At 36.3% G+C, this 20342-nt stretch overlaps 1 protein-coding gene across 1 annotated transcript; it reads left to right on the forward strand.

Annotated features, from left to right (window-relative positions):
• Nucleotides 1-597: 597 nt before the first annotated feature.
• On the forward strand, nucleotides 598-3885 carry LOC106879033 (atypical kinase COQ8B, mitochondrial). The gene has a single exon (XM_014928435.3). The coding sequence runs from the start codon at nucleotides 1067-1069 to the stop codon at nucleotides 3017-3019; it is 1953 nt and encodes a 650-aa protein (XP_014783921.1). The 5' UTR covers nucleotides 598-1066; the 3' UTR covers nucleotides 3020-3885.
• The last annotated feature ends 16457 nt before the right edge of the window (nucleotides 3886-20342 follow it).

Here is a 20342-nt window from a genome sequence, read left to right on the forward strand (position 1 = left end):
AGAAGTTAACAAAAGCAGGTAGAGTGTCGATTTGTTTTTTTTTTATTTACGTTGTTTAGAAAAAAAAATTATTTTGTTCACAAAAATCTAATTTAAAAAAAAATGTATGAAGTTAACAAAAACAGGTAGTGTGTCGATTTGTTTTTTTTATTTATTTACGTTGTTGTAGGATCGACTACTCACGACTAACTAGCGTGGACGCGCGACTGCACGTTGGGGACCACTCTTCTTTACTAGTACCTCATTATTCATGGTGTGCCCGAATGTTTGACATTCGGAATCAATGTCCTTGATACCGGATCACAACCAGTTTCCTTAGATATTGAAGATCTTTCTTACAATCCTTGTGGTTCCTAATAAAGCAAATTTCTCAATTAATGCAACTCTGGTAGTAGCAATCTCGATAAGGGAACCGTTAGATTTGTTGGCAACCGTACCTAGGGTACCCATAACAACTGAGATTACTTTTCTAGAAACCCTCCAAAGACACCCTATTTCCTTGACCTGATGCTAATAATTTTCTAATCAAAAATTAAAGGGAGCTAACTGTTATAAACATTTTGTTAGTTATCTATCTTTAAACACGAGAGAGCGCTCATAATAACAAACTGTCGACGAATAACAGCACGTGTTAATTTTTTTTTTTGTTATCGGCATGCAGATGTATAAACTTTTACTGCATGTAAGTACATTTCTTCTGTAAATCTGCCCTTCTTCATAATTATATAACGTTATTTGAAAGTAGATACCTTTTAAGAAAACAAAAAATATGTGGAAAACAAATGATCATTTAGATGTCACCTTGCAGTCGGCTTCAACTTTGTTTATGTTGTCAGTGATTGTTATATAACTTTCCCGCAGCTGTGAACTGGCTGCATTTAAATCTTTTTGAATTTAACGAATTATTATATTCAACTTTAATTTTTAAATAATCATCTGATTTATACGAAAATAAGGAAGCAAGGAAGCGAACGGGGGATATTTGTCTTGACCTTATCCCGTTATCCTTCCTACTTAATTTATGATTAATTTGTTTTAGCGCTTCGGGTTCGTTAAATCTATCATTATGTCTCGCCGTACTAACGAACTTATCGGTTTATTCAAAGGAATCGAAAGTATTAGCAAAGCCTTAATTGAAATAAATTCAAAAGAATTAAATACGTTCTGGCAAAACTCTAGTCTGAAAACAGCTTCCGAAAATGTTGCAAGTTGTGCTTCTCAAAGAGTTCAGACCTCTGGTTTCAGTGGATCTGATGCTCGCCAAAGAATATCTGATAGCTTTCAAATATTGTCACAACAGACGTTTGGCATTTTTAATGCACTCTTTAATCAGAACTCCTTGAAAAAAGATATTGAAGTTGAAGAATCGGATGAAGATGTCCTGTCAGATTTCCCAAATATTTATAATACTGAAGATGGAATCGATGACATAGTTATCCAGTCAGAGTTGTTTGCTCCGAAATCTACTGAAGAGAAGGAACAAATCTCCCCAGATATAAAGGAAGAGAGAAACACCATAGAAGTACCTGCAGTAGAGATGGAACCTCCTAAGAATTTATCTGATGAGCAATCTTCACATGAATATGAGACTGTAACGACTATCAAGGACCCTGAATTACTTTCACCAAAGTACAATCTGGAAACTAAACAAGAGCTATCTAGTATATCAAAAGAAAGGCGTGTACCTTCATCCAGGATTGCAAGGTTAGTTAGTTACAGTGGTCTAGCTGCTGGCCTAGGTATTGGAGCTTTGGCAGAAGTCACACGACGAACACTAGGAAAGAAAACTCCAGATCAAGTTAGTAAAACAATACTTGGGCCTAGTCCTTTCATGACAGAAGCCAACATTGAACGAGTAGTAAGCACATTGTGTCGTGTGAGAGGAGCAGCTCTAAAGCTTGGGCAAATGATGAGCATACAAGACAATACTTTAATTAGTCCTGAACTCCAAAAAATATTTGAACGTGTTCGTATGAGTGCAGATTTCATGCCAAAATGGCAGATGATGAAGATATTAAATTCTGAACTTGGTTCAGAATGGCAAAACAAAGTGTTATCTTTTGATGAGAAACCTTTTGCAGCAGCATCAATTGGCCAAGTTCATCAAGTTACACTTCTTGATGGAAAGATGGCAGCAATGAAAATTCAGTATCCTGGCGTTGCAGAGAGTATTGACAGTGATATAAATAACTTGATGGGAGTATTAAAAATATGGAACTTCATTCCCAAAGGTGCTTATCTTGATAACATGATAGTTGTTGCTAAAAAGGAGTTAACATGGGAAGTTGATTATTCCAGAGAAGCTGAATGTGGACAAAGGTTTTATGAACTTCTGAAAGATGATCCTGTTTTTGTAATTCCAGAAGTATACAAAGAATTAAGTACATCACGAGTTTTAACCACAGGTTATATTGAAGGTGTTGCAATTGATAAATGCATTGAGATTGATCAAGAAACAAGGGACTGGATTGGTAAACATTTACTCAGGCTAACTCTAAATGAATTATTTAATTTTAGATTTATGCAAACTGATCCTAATTGGGCAAACTTCTTTTTTATTCCTGAAACAAAACGAATTGGTTTGTTGGATTTTGGTGCTAGTCGCGAATTTAGTAAATCTTTTGTTGATAGATACATGAAAGTTATAAAATCTGCATCTGACCAGAATCGTGATGGTATTCTCAGTGGCTCCCTTGAACTTGGATTTTTAACTGGATATGAAACTAAAGTAATGGAAGAAGCTCATATTGATGCTGTAATGATTTTGGGGGAAGCTTTCTCGTTTGAGGGAGAATTTAATTTTGGTACCCAGAAAACTGCAAAACGCATTCAAAACCTTGTTCCTGTCATGATAGAACACAGATTAACGCCACCTCCAGAGGAATCTTACTCTCTTCACAGAAAAATGTCTGGTGCTTTTCTTTTGTGCACAAAATTAAAATGTAAAGTAAACTGCAAGGAACTTTTTGAGAATGTATGGAACAATTTCCAATTTGAAAACACAAATGTGAACCAATGATATTTTAAACAAAGAAGTAATTTATCGTTTATATAGAAATGTTATTATTTTTCTTTTCTCATTTTTGTAGATAAATTGTTTGAAAGGTCTGTAAAGTGAGTGTTATTGAATTTAAATTCATATAGAAAAAAAAAAGATTAACATGTCCCTATGCATCTTACTGGAGTTGACTTTGCCTTTCATTCTTCTGGGGGAAATAAAAATCAATACCAGTTATATACTGTGGTTGATTCATTCTGATATATTTCATATGTACAAATATATGTTCTTGTGTCAGCATTTTATTAAACAACTGTACATTCTTACACATGTTCTCTGCATTGCATATGAGTATAAGAATTATATTTCTACATATTTTTTATTTCTTTTCCCAACTACTTATTGCCATTTGACAATTGGTTAACTGTACGACTTTCCATTAAGTTGATTATACTTAGAGCTGCAACTGTCGGAATTCCCTCACCTCTGCTCACATTTTCGTGCTAACATTGATACACAAATGATCCAACTGAACTTCAACTGCAAAGATCTCATCAGTCTTGCGAGGGCTGCAAAAGACAAGGACACTACATCCCTTCTTCTAAAACCAAAAGCAACAAAAAAATATGTATGAAAATTAAGTTTTCTTCAAACTTTATTTTAAGAAGTTCTAAAAATTCGAAAGTAGATTCTCTAATTGCCTTCTGTATATGTTCCAGCAGTACAATTATATTACACTTTGTTCGTGGTGTTATAGATGATGAAAGACCTTTTAATACGGGTAGATTAATTTGGGAATATATGTGGCTTCAGCAGGAATAACTACGAGTTAATAACAGAAGGGACATAACTATGCTGTGTTAATAAAACTTCGTGGTTGACAATCATTCAAGATATTGTTTTTCTTTTTGTTATATTGTGCATTGTGTGCTACTATATGTAATATGTTTTTAGAAATATTTTATTCTTGATTTACTCTCTTACCATTCTAATTGGATGTAATTCAGTGAATTCTAATGTTTGATTGTTTTGACATTTTCTATTTCATGTGTAATTATCCAGTGATTTGCCAAGGGAGATAAGTTCCATTTTCAGCTACTTATCTACCAATTTAACTTCAATATTTAAGTATTATTAGAACCAAATGATTGTTTTCAGGAGAATACTGTCTATATCATGAGACTCAGAGAAGTACCATTACGTTGTTGTAAGGTGTTTTAATAAACACCATTAACCAAAGACATTCTAGCCATGGCCATTCTGTTTTATTTAGATATAAGTAGGAGTAGGATATCTGTTATGTCCTTTCTTTTGGTAGTATTGATTGTGGGGTATTTGACTGCTATTTCATTTTATACTTGTACATATAGTATTCTTTTATGAAATTGCATTTAAGTATATTCATAACTTTTATAGATAATCCATCAATCATGTTTACTTTAATAGATTATAAGCTGAGATGTTTTGTTATCAATTATTTTTTCCTAGATTGTTTACAACTTCATTGCATATTTTATATGCCATATAAAGAGAAGTAAAGACCCTTTTTGATCACGAATAACCTTGGGATTGCACCTAAGAAGTTTCCCTCCGAGGCACAAGTCCAGGCATGGTTGTTTATAGAAGACCAGCAGTTGCCCATGCATAGCAGCCTCCCCTCTCCATGCCACCAATTTTATCCAAGGGAAAAGTAAAGGCCAATACAGCTTGGCACCAGTGATGTCACAACTCATTTCTACTGCTAAGTGAACCAGATCAACATGGAATAAAGTGTCTTGTGCTCAAGAACACAACACACAGCTCGGTCTGGGAATCAAACTCACTATCTCATGATTATGAGCCTGACACTCTAACCACTGAGCAATGTGCTTTCACATATATCATATATATATATATTTATATATATATACCATATATAACACAACTTTATATAAACAATGAATTTTGTTCTGTTGTGGTATTTTAGTACATCAGTAATTTTAGCATCATCTGCCAATAAAACAATTTTTATATTATCATTGTAATATTTTTTTATAACAAGTGCAAATGAAGCAGGTATTTTGAAATTTGTTTCATTAAAAGAGATCTCCACAGGGAATTAGATTGCATGATAACCAGACTTCAGAGTATGGTATCTTATTGAAGGTCTTCACCAGGTCATTGAATGTTGTTATAGTGGTTTGCTCTTAGTCAAAAGCTTTTGTTGTTGTCCCACCAAAAAGTGGGCATCAGAATTTCTCTGTCCTGACATAAACCCAAATGATATCTCATCTAGGCCAAACCTCACCTTGAAAACTGCACTATAACTCTCTTAACACTTTTATAACTTAATTCATCAATCTGATGCCTCTGTAATTACTCCTTTCTAAAACATCTTATCTTAGAAGCAGTTAATGCTGCTGCTATATTAGCTATCGGGAATAACTTCTTTCTACTACCTGAATGATGTATGTCCTGCATCAACTGTTATTGTTAACATATTAGTAGCTATCTCTTGTTATCCAGCTGCTTTCTCAATTTGTACATCTTCAATCACTTTTTCAATAGCATAGTTGTCAATCTCCATAGCCGGTTCCTCTGAGCTAATTTCTACTTTACTCACTCTCTTCATTTATCAACCTCCCATAGTAGCATTTTCACGTACCTCTCTTCTTATGGTTGAGAAAGTGAATGCATCACTGCCATTATACAGGATGTTCAAAAAGTCTCTCCGCAGTAAGTATTCTAATGCAAAATAAATATTTATAAGATGGTATAAGTCTACAAAAGAATATATTAGACTTTATAAGACTTTAAAAAACTTTAAAAGAGGTGTTGAAAGTGTCATCCTTCATTTTCAATACATAAAATTTAATTTCTTTTTTACTGCTGTTTGAGCACTTCTTAGGCTGATTTCCATTTCCTGTGACAATTTGCATAAGGACTTTGACAGGTTTGCCAACAGTTTATTAGAAATATTGGAGAGTGTTTCGTCTGAAAGAACAGTAGGCCTACCACTTCTTGCTGCATCTTCCACTGAGCCTGTTTCTAAATTTTCTTATCAAATCTCGCACAGTGTTACGATGTGGAACAACAGTATTTAGAAAAGTTTCACTGAACTTCTGTTTCACAGTATCTGTGTATTTGTTTCTAGCCCGAAACACCCGTTCAACTAAAAACGTATGTTCTTCAATGGTTAGCATGTCGACACACTGAAGGGTACACAATGACTGAGAGACAATGTCTGACACCTGGCCGCCCATACAGTGATAGCCAAGTTGCGCATGTGCAGGATGAAAAAGATTCACTGCTGAGAGACTTTTTGAACATCCTGTATATGCACTTTTCCCTGGCTGTATCCTGATTCACACTGACATCATCATCGTCTAATGTCCATTTTCCATGCTGGCATGGGTTGGATGACTTGACAAGAGCTGGTAAGGCCAGAGGCCACATTAAGTACCATATCAGTTTTGGCTTGGTTTCTACAGCTGGGTGCTGTTGCCAATGCCAACCACTTTATAGAGTGGTTTTTTATGTAGCACCATTACCAGTGCTTTTTACATGGCATCAACACCAGTGACAGATTTTTGCAATTTAGAACACTTCAATGTTCTATACTGTGAAGATAAAATCCTCACAGATAAAACATTGACAGATCTCTTACTTGCAGTTTCTCTCTTTGCTATACATACATGACATATAGCTTCTCTCTTTCAGCTACCTAATATTATTTGTTGGTCATACATTTCTTGCATTCTTTTTACTTCTGTCTTTCATGGTTCAATCTATTTTATCATCACACAACCATGTCATTTTCTGCCTGGTTGGAATTTCACTGTATAAATCTGTTTTGTAGTTTGTTGCAAGTTGTCCTGTAGAAACTTACAATTGCTCTCTGTTTGATTGTTTTCACATCGCTTCTTCCTTCTCTCTATTGCTGTTGCCCAGTACATCTAGAATTTACATATGGTAGTTGGACCTTTCAACTTCCTTTTAGTCATCAGTCTGTGTGTTCTAAGTTCAAATTCTGCCAAGGTCAACTTGGCTCTTCATTCTTTCAGGGTCAATGAAATAAGTAACAGACAAGTACTGGGGTCAATGTATTCGACTAGTCTGTTCCCCCAAATTTCAGACCTTGTGCCTACAGTAGAAAAGATTATTATTATTATTATTATTATTATTAAGGCAATGAACTGTCATAGTTGTTAGCACACTGGCCAAAATGCTTCGTGGCATTTCATCCATCTTTACATTCTGAGCTCAAATTTCACTGAGGTTGACTTTGTCTTTCATTGTTTTGAGGTCAATAAAATAAACACCAGTTGAGCACTTGGGTTGATGTAGTTGGCTAGCCACACCCCGACAGAATTTCGGGTCTTATGCTTACAGTAGAAACAATTAAAATTATCATTAAGGTGGTAAGCCAAAGACTCAATTGCTACTTTGTTGCCACATTGCATCTCATGCCCATTGAATGGCTTTCAATCCTTCAGGCCTTTGTTCTGGCTTTGATAATGCAACCATCATACTTCATGTTGAAAAACTGATCAAGGGCTAATCTTGCCACTACCGCCTGACTGGCCTTCGTGCCGGTAGCACATAAAAGCACCCACTACACTCTCGGAGTGGTTGGCGTTAGGAAGGGCATCCAGCTGTAGAAACTCAGCCAGATCAGATTGGAGCCTGGTGCAGCTATCTGGCTTACTAGTCCTCAGTCAAACCATCCAACCCATATATATCATCATCATCATCGTTTAATGTCCGCTTTCCATACTGGCATGGGTCGGATGGGTTGACTGAGGACTAGTAAGCCAGATAGCTGCACCAGGCTCCAATCTGATCTGGCAGAGTTTCTACAGCTGGATGCTCTTCCTAACGCCAACCACTCAGAGAGTGTAGTAGTGGGTGCTTTTAAGTGCCACCGGCACGAAGGCCATTCAGGCGGTAGTGGCAATGGCCACGCTTAACATGGTATTTTCCATGTACCACTGGCACAAGTGCCAGTAAGGCGACGCTGGTAATGATCATGCTCGAACGGTACTTTTTACATACCACAAGCACGAGGGCCACAATCACACTCGGATGGTGCTCTTAGCGCTCCACTAGCACAGATGCCAGTGGTGCTGTCATCGAATTCAATTCCGATTTCACTTGCCTCAACAGGCCTCCACAAGCATAGTTTAGTGTTCCATGAAAGAAAGGTACCCCTAAATGGGCTGGTTACACCACCGGCATAGGCCACAGGTTATGGTCTCGCTCTCAGAGGCACCCACGTATAGCTGTAAAAATCGATTTTCAACCATAACTTTTACCAATTTTAAGTTTGCTAACATGGCAAAGTGAAAGTGTGCGTAAGCGCGTGAAGGAGAGAGAGAAATTGTGTGTTGATGTATGTGTGTGTGTATGAGAGGGGAGTGAGGGAGAGATGGAGATTGTTTGCCAGCGTCTAACAAAAAAATAGTAAAGAAAAAGTGGGAGAGGGAGACAGAAAGCGTCTAACAAAAGAAAAAGTAGGTAAGGGAGACAGAGTAAGTATAAAATGTAAAATGCTTTTTTTTTCTTAAACATGAGATATAGTTTCAAATATAAGATGTTTGAAAGACGAGATTATATATACTTTCTCACACAACAATTGACATATATTTTAAATCGTTCATCTTTCTCCCCCCCTCTCACTCTCTCTCTCACACACACTACTTTGGGAGCGAAAGAATTTTGTTTATATAAAAGTGCTAGCTAGTCACTTTTGCTCAGACCATGTAATATCTACATGTCTGACAAAGCTTATCCTTTGAGTCCCTGTACACCATTACAACATTACATTTCGTTACTTTAAATTCCTTCACTATGGATGACAGGGTGAGCTGTAGCTGTCCAGAACTTATGTATAGACCTATTGAAGTGAAGCCTGGGGGAACACCTAGCCATCTTCGGTGGTATTTACCTTCCTTTCTACCCTTTCCACGCTTGTCATTGGAATCTCATATACTGTCAATAACCATATGAATCTAAGAAGCAATCCGTATTGGTAGAGCTATGCCCTGTATTTTTCTGGATGCCTTGATCTTTCAATCCTCCTTAGCCACTCCTCTGTTTGCTTCACAGTATTGGTGACGTTGCTTCTGTCTGAGAGCAACTTGTCAAAGATCTTTCCAAGGCATTTAATTGGATTTTCCTCCGTTGATGGAATGGCCTCTCCTTGCACTTCTAACTTGATTTTATTTGCATATATTATATATAAATGTATATATTTATATATATGTAAAATACAGGGTACATTTAATACACATTAGAGATGCCCATCTGCTGATGATAGTTGGTCTTGTAAAATAGTTTGTTTTGCTAAAATAACTTGGAACCTGGTTCGGAATATAGATGGTAAATGTTTTTACTTTTCATTCCTTTTCGAAATTATCCCTAATTTTGTGGTGTAGAGCTTTGGCTGCTCTTTCTAGCGAGTCAGATGTCTTTTTATGGGCATCTCTAATGTATATTAAATGTACACTGTCTTTTACAGGAATAATACATAGTATGTTGACTAATTTTTTTTCTCGCTACACCACTGGTAGTAAATTAAATTTCTTAATTTTTTGCTACCCTAAGACCTATTAATTATATATTTGTATATATGCATACCAGCAAAGTATACTAGCAGGGTTTTAAATTATGCAAACAAATTTTAGAATAAAATTATTTAACTATTTTGATATCAACTTAAGACTTTCTCTGGTTCTATGCTGCAAACTTCATGTTTAAAAACCCTCCATCGTAATTTCATATTCTAAATATTAACTTAATAATGACAAAGTTATTTTATTAAGTTTTTCATTATTTTCAAAATTAATTGAAACAAAAGGCAGTGTATTTTTACAGGAATATGGTAACAAAAGGGTTAATGTAATAATTATTTGGCTGTAAACATATTTGATTCCACAAATTTTCCATGACTTTCATAATCTTTCAAATTTCAAGTTAGCCTGATTCCTTGTTCAACTCAGCTACAAATACAAAATTTTCATTATTTAATTTAAAAAAAATTTTTAATTAAAAATATTAATTTTCCATTCTGTAAATTCAACATTTCCACCATAGAATTTTTCAATTTTTGATTGAGAGAATTAACTGTATTCTTGCAAAAAATAAAATTTTTATTCTAAACTTTTAAAATTTATCAGTTAAAGAAGGAAAAGAAACTTGCTAGTGTTTCTGTGAGATACAGACAATACTATAGAAGCTATTTGCTTTTAATGTGCATATTAGTAGAATGATTGCTTATTAATATAGTTGCGTCATTATGTTCATGTATCAATCTTAATCTTTTAGCCTATTCCCCACTCTTCTCTCTACTCTAATATTCAGATCATAATCTACCTTGCACTTTTTCAATCTCCTCTTTCTCTCACTTTTTCCACAGTACTGGCCAATCCATTTAGTAGTGTAACTATATCTGTTACTCTTTCTCTTTATGCTGTTTACTTCCCTCTCATGTATCTATGTGTGTGTATAGCTTAACTCTCTGCCACCTCTTTGTTTGCTTACTCCTGCAGCTACTCCTCTTCTTTCCCCATTTGTATGGCAGGATAGAAAGACATAGGCCATCCATTCATCTGTCTGTCTGTCCATCCATCCATCCAGCCGTTTTCACCTTTTGCTATTCCTGGGAGGATCATGGTAGGAGAGTCCTTAGGCACCTCCTCCATAGAGTTTTATGAGAAGCAATTGCTATTACACTTTCCTGCTGGTTTCCTAAGCATTGAGAGGCTACAGTGACAGTACTACATATATGTGGTTAGAATGTCACAGGAAAGGATAGCACACACACACACACACACACACACACACACACACACACACACACACACACACACATGACAGGAGGGTCTCTCAGTTTCTGTCTACCAATTTCACTCATAAGGTATTGGTCAACTTGTGGTTATAGTATAAAATGCCAGCTGACAACATTCACACAGTGGGACTGAACCTCTAACCACATGGTTTTAAAGCTAACTGGGACTGAACCTCTGATCACATGGTTTTAAGGCTAACTTCTTAATGACACAGCCATGCCTTGCCAGAGCACCAGCTGTCTGGCTTCCATGCCGGTGGCACGTAAATAGCACCATTTGAGCGTGACTGTTACCAACGTCGCCTTCCTGGCACTTGTGCCAGTGGCATGGGAAAAGACATTCGAGCGAGTTCGTTGCCAGTTCCGCTGGACTGGCTCCTGTGCACGTGGCACGTAAAATACACCATTTTGAGCTTGGCCGTTGCCAGTACCTACTGACTGGCCTTCGTGCCAGTGGCACGTAAAAGCACCCACTACACTCTCAGAGTGGTTGGCGTTAGGAAGGGCATCCAGCTGTAGAAACTCTGCCAAATCAGATTGGAGCCTGGTGTAGCCATCTGGTTCACCAGTCCTCAGTCAAATCGTCCAACCCATGCTAGCTTGGAAAGCGGATGTTAAACGATGATGATGATGATGATGATGTTATCATTTGGCCTTGTGTCTGGGCAATAATACTCCTCAATCAGAACTGAGCAACACATGCAGTCAGACATCAATATTCCATTTTGTATTTTAGTTAGAAATATATGATGCAATATGTGTACATTATGATTATGGATGCCTATGATTTTTCATAGTAGTTGTAGTAGTAGTAGTAGTTGTTGTTATAGTGGTGGTGGTGGTGGTGGTGGTGGTGGTGGTGGTGGTGGTGGTAGTGTTATCTAAACAATCTCATGATTGCCTGATATGAAGTCAGGAACATTGCCTTTAGCCTCTTGCTGCCTTCGTTGCTAACGAAAGGATTATTTCTCTCTCTCCTACGAGAGGATGGAGACTGTTTGATTGATGTGTCAGTAGTGCAGTATTGTGTGTAACAGTGAAAATAAATTCTTTAACAGCTGGTGAAGAACAAATACTATTCATTAAATGTGTAATTTAAATTTGAGAGGGAATGCAAACTGGTAATTTTGATTGATTTGATGCTTGTAAGAATGAATGACAACATCATCTCTATGGATGTATTGGATGAAACAGTAATGTTAGATCATAGAAAATTACGTGGCTGAAATAATTATTTCTTATAATGGAATGAAACTTAAGAGCTTTAGGAGAAGGTATATGGGAAGTTGTGATGAGCTGCTAATAAATTTCTTTTGGACCAGTTCCAATATTTGTCTATCCTAAGACAATATTGAACAATAGATCATAAATATAGTTTATGCATATAGATGCAGGAACAGCTGTGTGGTTAAGAAGTTTGACTTCCTGCCACTAGGTTTTGAGTTCAGTTCCATTATGTGGAAGCTTGGACAAATGTCTTCTACTGTAGCTCCAGGACTTATTCTTTGGAAGCCTAGTACTTATTCTATCGGTCTCTTTTGCTGAACCGCTAAGTTGCGGGGATGTAAACACACCAGCATCGGTTGTCAAGCGATGTTGGGAGGGACAAACACAGACATGCAAACACATGCACACACATACATACATATATATACACATACATATATATATACATACATATATATACGACGGGCTTCTTTCAGTTTCCATCTACCAAATCCACTCACAAGGCTTTATAGTAGAAGACACTTGCCCAAGGTACCACGCAGTGGGACTGAACCCGGAACCATGTAGTTGGTAAGCAAGCTACTTACCACACAGCCGTTTATTATTATTAAGTTTTTTCTTGTATGTAGGCATGTGGCTCAGTGGTTAGGGTACTTGGCTCATGATCATAAGGTCGTGAGTTTGATACCTGACAGTGCCTTGTATCTTCAGCAAGACACTTTATTTCACATTGCTCCAGTTCACTCAGCTGGCAAAAATAAGTAGCACCTATGCTTCAAAGGGCCAGCCTTGTTATATTCTGTGTCACACTGAATATCCTTGAGAACCACATTAAGGGTACATGTGTCTGTGAAGTGCTCAGCTGCTTGCACATTAATTCCACAAGCAAGCTGTTCTGTTGATCGGATTAACTGGAACCCTCATTGTTGTAACGAACAGAGTGCCAGTGTAGGACTATGTACTGAAATATATTGGTTTTCTTTTCAATAATCAATAGATATTATGGAGATGTACTTGCATAGCAAGTGACCTGATTTGAGATCGTGTGCTGGAACGAAAACAATTGCAGCATGGAAGGTGTTTATAAGCCATTTAAAACAACACACAAAGACCATTAGATTCACTTCAACATTTAAATTTTGTCAGTGAACAGGTCGCGGTCTCAAAGCGACGAAAATATTTTGACAAATTAAATTTAAATGTTGAAGTGAATCTAATGGTCTTTGTGTGTTATTTTAAATGGCTTATAAACACCTTCCACGCTGCAATCAATAGATAATTATTTACTTAAATTCAAACAAATATTGTCACAACATAAACAGGTCTTGAATATGAATTATGTGTCTAATGCTGAATAGTTAGAAACTGTTGTTTTATAGTTATATATTGAGCTACTTCTCTGCATTGAGAGGCCACAGCTCTGATACTACAGACTTGTGATTAGAATACTGCTGGAAAGAATCTGGATTTTTCATGCTGAGTCAGAAATGAGATGGTTGGATAATATCCAAAGTCTCACTTGGTCATGTTTGGGAATCCAGCCAGAAAATGTGATGATGGTTGTCTCTGATTGGATCCTCCAGATGATGTGTCTGAAGACTCAACTCCCCTGGCCATCCCAGGAATAGTAGGTAGAGAAGATGGATAAATGTTCAAAACACTATATTTCATATAACATTAGTTTCTCTAGCAGTGACAAAATTTGAAGAGAGTGATCATGGATTGGTAGAAATGCAAATGTGTTGGACCAAATGTTTTGTGGGATTTTGTTATGTCTTGTTATGTTCTGAATTTAAGTCACACAGTAATTGATTTGCCTTTCACTCTTTTATAGTTATTATCAATGGAAGTGACAGCGATTGTTATTATTAATTGTATCATTTAATTCTGTTATTTACTTCGTAACTAGATTTATTTAATTCCAAATGCAAATAGTTTTAGAGAGTAGTAGAATGGAAAACAAAAATGAAAAAAAAAATCAAGAATAAAACCACAGAAAGGTTTTATCTCAGTAGGCACATACACAAACACACATATGTAAATGTGCATGATAATAACATGATATAACATTCAACAAATTAAAGGATAAGTGAAATTTCCCTTTTTATCAGGTAGCTATTAGATGAAGTGTACCTGGTTCTTTGTCTTGTAGCATATCAATAGACTGTTACACACAAAAATATATAACAGTCTTGACAAAGCATTCTGAAATTTGCTGCTATTAACTTTTCATCAAATCTACATTACAGCTCTACTATTCAGACTAATATTATGTTCATCTGTAAGTAAAAACAATCTCATTATTTACTGGTTTGCTAATAGTATGAAGAATTATTTACATATATTTCATATTGTTTTGTTATTTATTAGTCCATTTATTGTTATATTCTATGTACAAGAATCCATAAAACAGTTGCAAGATTTTCTTTGCTTATAAAGTACTTTATTGACAGTAATTCTAAACATGACTTATATAATTCTTTTCTGAAAGAATGAAATTACTCTTTGATGTGTGAATAAAGTTCTGATAAATCTCTCTGTACTGCTATTGTTTTAGCTAAATGAAACTTTCCAGCAAGCATTCTGGTCTGGGGCTTAGAGAATGCTTCAACTGGTAATATTTTAAATTATTACAGAACTCCCACCTGCTCTTATATAAATGCAGAGTGCAGAGTAGTCATGTATCTACTCTAAAGGGGACAACTCTTACTTGTTCTTAAATTACAATAAATCTCTTCACCCTCTCAAATATTCCCCCACTTAGTTGAGAGGGCTTTTGCCTCTTTTTTTTCCTTGTCTTGCAAGTTACATGACAATCTCACTGGTGTTGGTGACACAAAAAGAAGCTCCCAGTACATGGAGTATGATGCAGCCCTGTGGCTCACAGGATCCTGTCAAACCATGGAAAACAAACATTGAATGATGATGATGTAAGAACTTACAGATGTCACAAACTTGTGACCTCTTTTTCTTAAAACATAGCCATAAAGTACCGTTATTTTGAAAAGAATCCATTTGGCCTGAAACTCACCACCTTTTTAGTATATATCTAATGGGAATATGGTACTCATCATCTACATTATCTACAACTATCATGGACATTTGAATTTTTAAATAGTTTAGTCTTCTCTGTTCCCTGTGAACTGAGTTGTGAATCTTACAGTGCAGCCTGCCATTTACTTGACATTCTGCAGTGATTTGATTAGGATCTGTTGTCTGAAATTTCTTCATTGTCGTTACAATGAATTTATATCTTGACATTTAAATGTAAGTGTCTTATTACACACAGAAGAAACAGTATTATTACACCATAGCTAAATGTATCTAAGATAATGCAAAAATGTCAATATATTGCTGCACGAGATTAGTACCATATTTATTTTTCAATTATCTTAAACACATGTACAAGGATAAGAAGCAAATGTGGTTGAATGGAAGGGAATATCCAAATATAGCAATTAAGATTGGATAAATTATCTCAGTAGGTATTAAGTCAATATAAATGTGAAAGCTGGAATCAATGATAAAATCTGGTTATTTGACTAGAAGTTACGCAGCTGGTTAAGCTATCAATTATGTACAAAAGGATCTGGTAATTTATTTTTCTATACCAGTGCTGATAATGCAGATAGTAGAAAGCTGTACAATATATTCAGTTCAATGAGTCAGTTTTACTGATTACTTCTCTGAGGTTGGTAAAATAGTACTGGTAATGTATTAGAGCCGATTTAATCATTTTCCTCAACTATCTTCTCATGAAAAATGATATTGAATACTTTTTTTGCAGAAAGATATTGCATATAGAAATACCTCGAATAATCTGTACATGCATGCGTACATACATGCACACATACATACATACATGTAATGAGAGAGAGAGAAAGAGAAATACTTTGTTTTCTTCATATATATATATATATATATATATAGATAAAGCAATTAAGAGTATGAAGACCGGGAAAGCCCCCGGCCCATCAGGAATCACTGCAGAGATGCTTAAAATATCTGGCAGTGTTGGCTATAGCCTAGTCACCCGTATTACGAACCAGGTGATACACGAAGGAGTCATACCCAATGACTGGTGTAACAGCATCATAGTCAACTGCTACAAAGGTAAAGGTGATGCTTTAGATACAAATAATTACAGAGGCATCAAGCTGTTAGATCAGGTTATGAAAGTTACAGAGAGGGTCATAGCCCAACTAATTAGGGAGCGAATCAATTTAGATGAGATGCAGTTTGGGTTCGTGCCAGGTAAAAGCACTACTGATGCCTTATTTCTAGTGAGACAGCTGCAGGAGAAATACCTAGCTAAGGATAAACCTCTGTACCTGGCTTTCGTTGACATGGAGAAAGCCTTTGACAGGGTCCCCCGATCCCTTATCTGGTGGTCAATGAGGAAACTTGGGATAGAAGAATGGTTAGTGAGAGCTGTGTGAGCCATGTACAGAGATGCTGCCAGTAAGGTGAGGGTTGGAAATGAGTACAGCAATGAATTCCGGGTAGAGGTAGGGTCCACCAAGGTTCCGTCCTCAGCCCCCTCTTATTTATCATAGTCCTCCAGGCAATCACAGAGGAGTTCAAGACAGGCTGCCCCTGGGAGCTCCTCTATGCTGATGACCTTGCCCTAATTGCGGAGTCACTATCAAAACTAGAGGAGAAGTTTCAGGTGTGGAAGCAAGGTCTAGAATTGAAGGGCCTTAGAGTCAACCTAGCTAAAACCAAAATCCTAATAAGTAGGAAGGTAGATAAAACACAAACCCCTTCAGGTAGATGGCCCTGCTCAGTATGTAGAAAAGGAGTAGGTAGTAACTCTATAAGATGTACCCGGTGCAAGCTATGGACACATAAGAGGTGCAGCAACATCAAAGGCAGGTTAACTAGCAAGTTAGTTTTTGTTTGTGGCAGATGTTCAGGTGCAATAAAGACTGTAAACAAACAGGAAACAACTTCTATCTCATTCCAGGGTGAAAAACTAGAGGTAGTCGATAGCTTCCACTATCTGGGCGACCAAGTTAGTAGTGGGGGTGGGTGCGCTGAAAGTGTAGCTGCTAGAATAAGAATAGCCTGGGCAAAGTTTAGAGAGCTCTTACCCCTGCTGGCGACAAAGGGATTCTCACTCAGAGTAAAAGGCACACTGTATGACGCATGCGTACGAACAGCCATGCTACATGGCAGTGAAACATGGGCTGTAACTGCTGAGGACATACGGAAGCTCGCAAGGAATGAAGCCAGTATGCTCCGTTGGATGTGTAATGTCAATGTGAATACCCGTCAGAGTGTAAGTATCTTGAGAGAAAAGCTGAACATTAGAAGCATCAGTTGTGGTGTGCAAGAGAGACGATTGCGCTGGTATGGACATGTGGTGAGAATGGATGAGGATAGCTGCGTGAAAAAGTGCCACACCCTAACAGTTCAGGGAACCCGTGGAAGAGGTAGGCCCAGGAAGACCTGGGCTGAGGTGGTGAGGCAAGACCTTCGTACATTGGGCTTCACCGAGGCGATGACTACTGACCGAGACCTTTGGAAATGTGCTGTGCGTGAGAAGACCCGGCAAGCCAAGTAAGATCGTTGCCAGTGCCCCTGGACTGGCTCTTGTGCGGGTGGCACATGAGATGTACCATTTTGAGCGTGGCCGTTGCCAGTACCGCCTGACTGGCTCCCGTAGGATTTTCGAGTGAGATCGTTGCCAGTGCCCCTGGACTGGCTTGTGCGGGTGGCACATAAAAGACACCATTTCGAACGTGGCCGTTTTCGTGCGGGTGACACGTAAAAGCACCCACTACACTCTCTGAGTGGTTGGCGTTAGGAAGGGCATCCAACTGTAGAAACTCTGCCAAATTAGATTGGAGCCTGGTGTTGCCATCCGGTTTCACCAGTCCTCAGTCAAATCGTCCAACCCATGCTAGCATGGAAAGCGGACGTTAAACGATGATGATGATGATGATGATGATGATGATGATATATATATATATATATGTATGTATGTATGTATATATATATATATATATATATATATATATATATATATATATATATATATATATGTATGTATATATATATATATGTATGTATATATATATATATATATATATATGTATATATATATATATATATGTATGTATATATATATATATATACATATATATATATGTATGTATATATATATATGTGTGTGTGTATATATATATATATATATATATATATATATATATATATATATATATATATATATATATATATATGTGTATATATATATATATATATATATATATGTGTATATATATATATATATATATATATATATATATATGTGTATATATATATATATATATATATATATATATATATATATATACATATATATATATATATGCGTGTGTATATATATGTATGTGTATATATATATATATATATATATATATATATATATATATATATGTATATATATATATATATATGTATATATATATATATGTATATATATATATATATATATATATATATATATATATATATATATACATATATATATATATATATGTGTGTGTATATGTGTATATATATATATATATATATATATATATATATATATATATATATATGTAAGCAAAATTTACTTTTTTTAGAAGCGTTGAGATGTATTTATCCTATTTATGCTCTTCAGCATTATTATCATGCGTTTGAAAATCAAATATTTCCATATCTGTATATATATATATATATACATATAGATATAAATATATATTTATGTATGTATGTAATGTATTATATCAATATATTGTTTACGTTTTGTGACATTCTGTGCCCACATATGCATATGTATACATGTAAGTATGTACATATATGTATCTATATATGCACACACACACACTATTTCAACTTTATATTTTCTGACGCGACTCTATCTCTTTCTCTATCACTTTTTCCCCCTCTCGTTCTTCCTCTGTTACTACTACGTATCTCTCTTTACCCCTCTCGTTCTTCCTTCTGTTACTACTATATCTCTTTCTTTCCCCCTCGTACTTCCTTCTGTTACTACTGTATTCCTCTCTTCCTCTCATTGCTCACCTATTCTTCTACTTCCTCCCTTTGTTTCTCCCTCTACCACTCTCTCTCTCTCTCCATTACCCCTGCATGGTCACATGCTTCCGGTCACTAATCCTTTTCTTCCTTGGCTATCGCCGAGCAAACACGCGAACTTACTTCGTCCCCACTTTCAAGTTCGTGCCTCACAGCGTTCATATACACATAATTTTTCACGTCTGGCCGCATTGCCTTTTCTGTTTGTTTTCCTGTCTTGTTTTCTTTTCCGTTTGTTTTCCTGTCTTGTTTTTGTCCGCCACTACATTCCTCCATGGCACAGGTTTAATTTGTGTATACAAATTTAATTTGCGGTCCATGGGAAGAGCCGTTTTAACGATGCGTCCTGCCCAACTCTTCGAAACGCCGGTGTTAAAACGGGGCTAGCTGATGAAGGAAAATGTCCTCTATGGGGCTTGTGTGTTTTCTGTACTCTGGTTATTATTATTTTCTTCTCTACGTTTTGTTTGCAATGTCCTGTACTCAGATATGCACCTATATATACAGGTAGATGCAGGTATGCACATACCTGTACGTATATATGCATATACTCATTTATTATTTGTTTTTATTTCCCCCACCACCTCCTCTTCCCGTCTTTTCACAATGTAACCTCGTGGGCATCGGTACCATTTTCCTCTTTCTCCGTTCTTCCATTCTCCGAACTTTCCATCTTTCCGACGAAGGGCTACGCCCGAAACATCATAAACTCTCTCTTTCCTTTCCTGAGCGTCCAATAACACTATCCATATCACGTCCTCACTTTGTTGTTTTTTTGTTTTTTTGTTATTGTTTTTTTGAACTTATATATATATATATATATATATATATATTATTTATATTATTATGTGATTGAACGCCACACATTCTTTTCCAAGTAAGTTTTATCTTAATAATTCTGATGTGACCCTCTATTCTTCCTACTACTCTTTCGTTTTTCTCTCTCTTCCTTTCTCTTATTCTTTTACCTCCTCTTCTCCCACTATTCTCTCCTTTTACTCTTTCGTTTTCTTCCTTTATTTCTCCCATTCTTTTACTTCCTCTTCTCCCTCTCTTTTTTTCTCTTTTATCTTATCTCCAAATCTTTTCCTCTCCCCTTCACAGTTCTCTGTCTGTCACTCTCTCTCCCTTACTCTTCTTCCTTTGCTCATGTGGCTCCCACATGACCATCGGCCATTTCTCTTTCTTCTCCTAACTTGTGTTTCA

This window comes from Octopus bimaculoides, chromosome 1 (assembly GCF_046866305.1).
Source record: "Octopus bimaculoides isolate indiv1 chromosome 1, ASM4686630v1, whole genome shotgun sequence".
Lineage (NCBI taxonomy): Eukaryota > Metazoa > Mollusca > Cephalopoda > Octopoda > Octopodidae > Octopus > Octopus bimaculoides.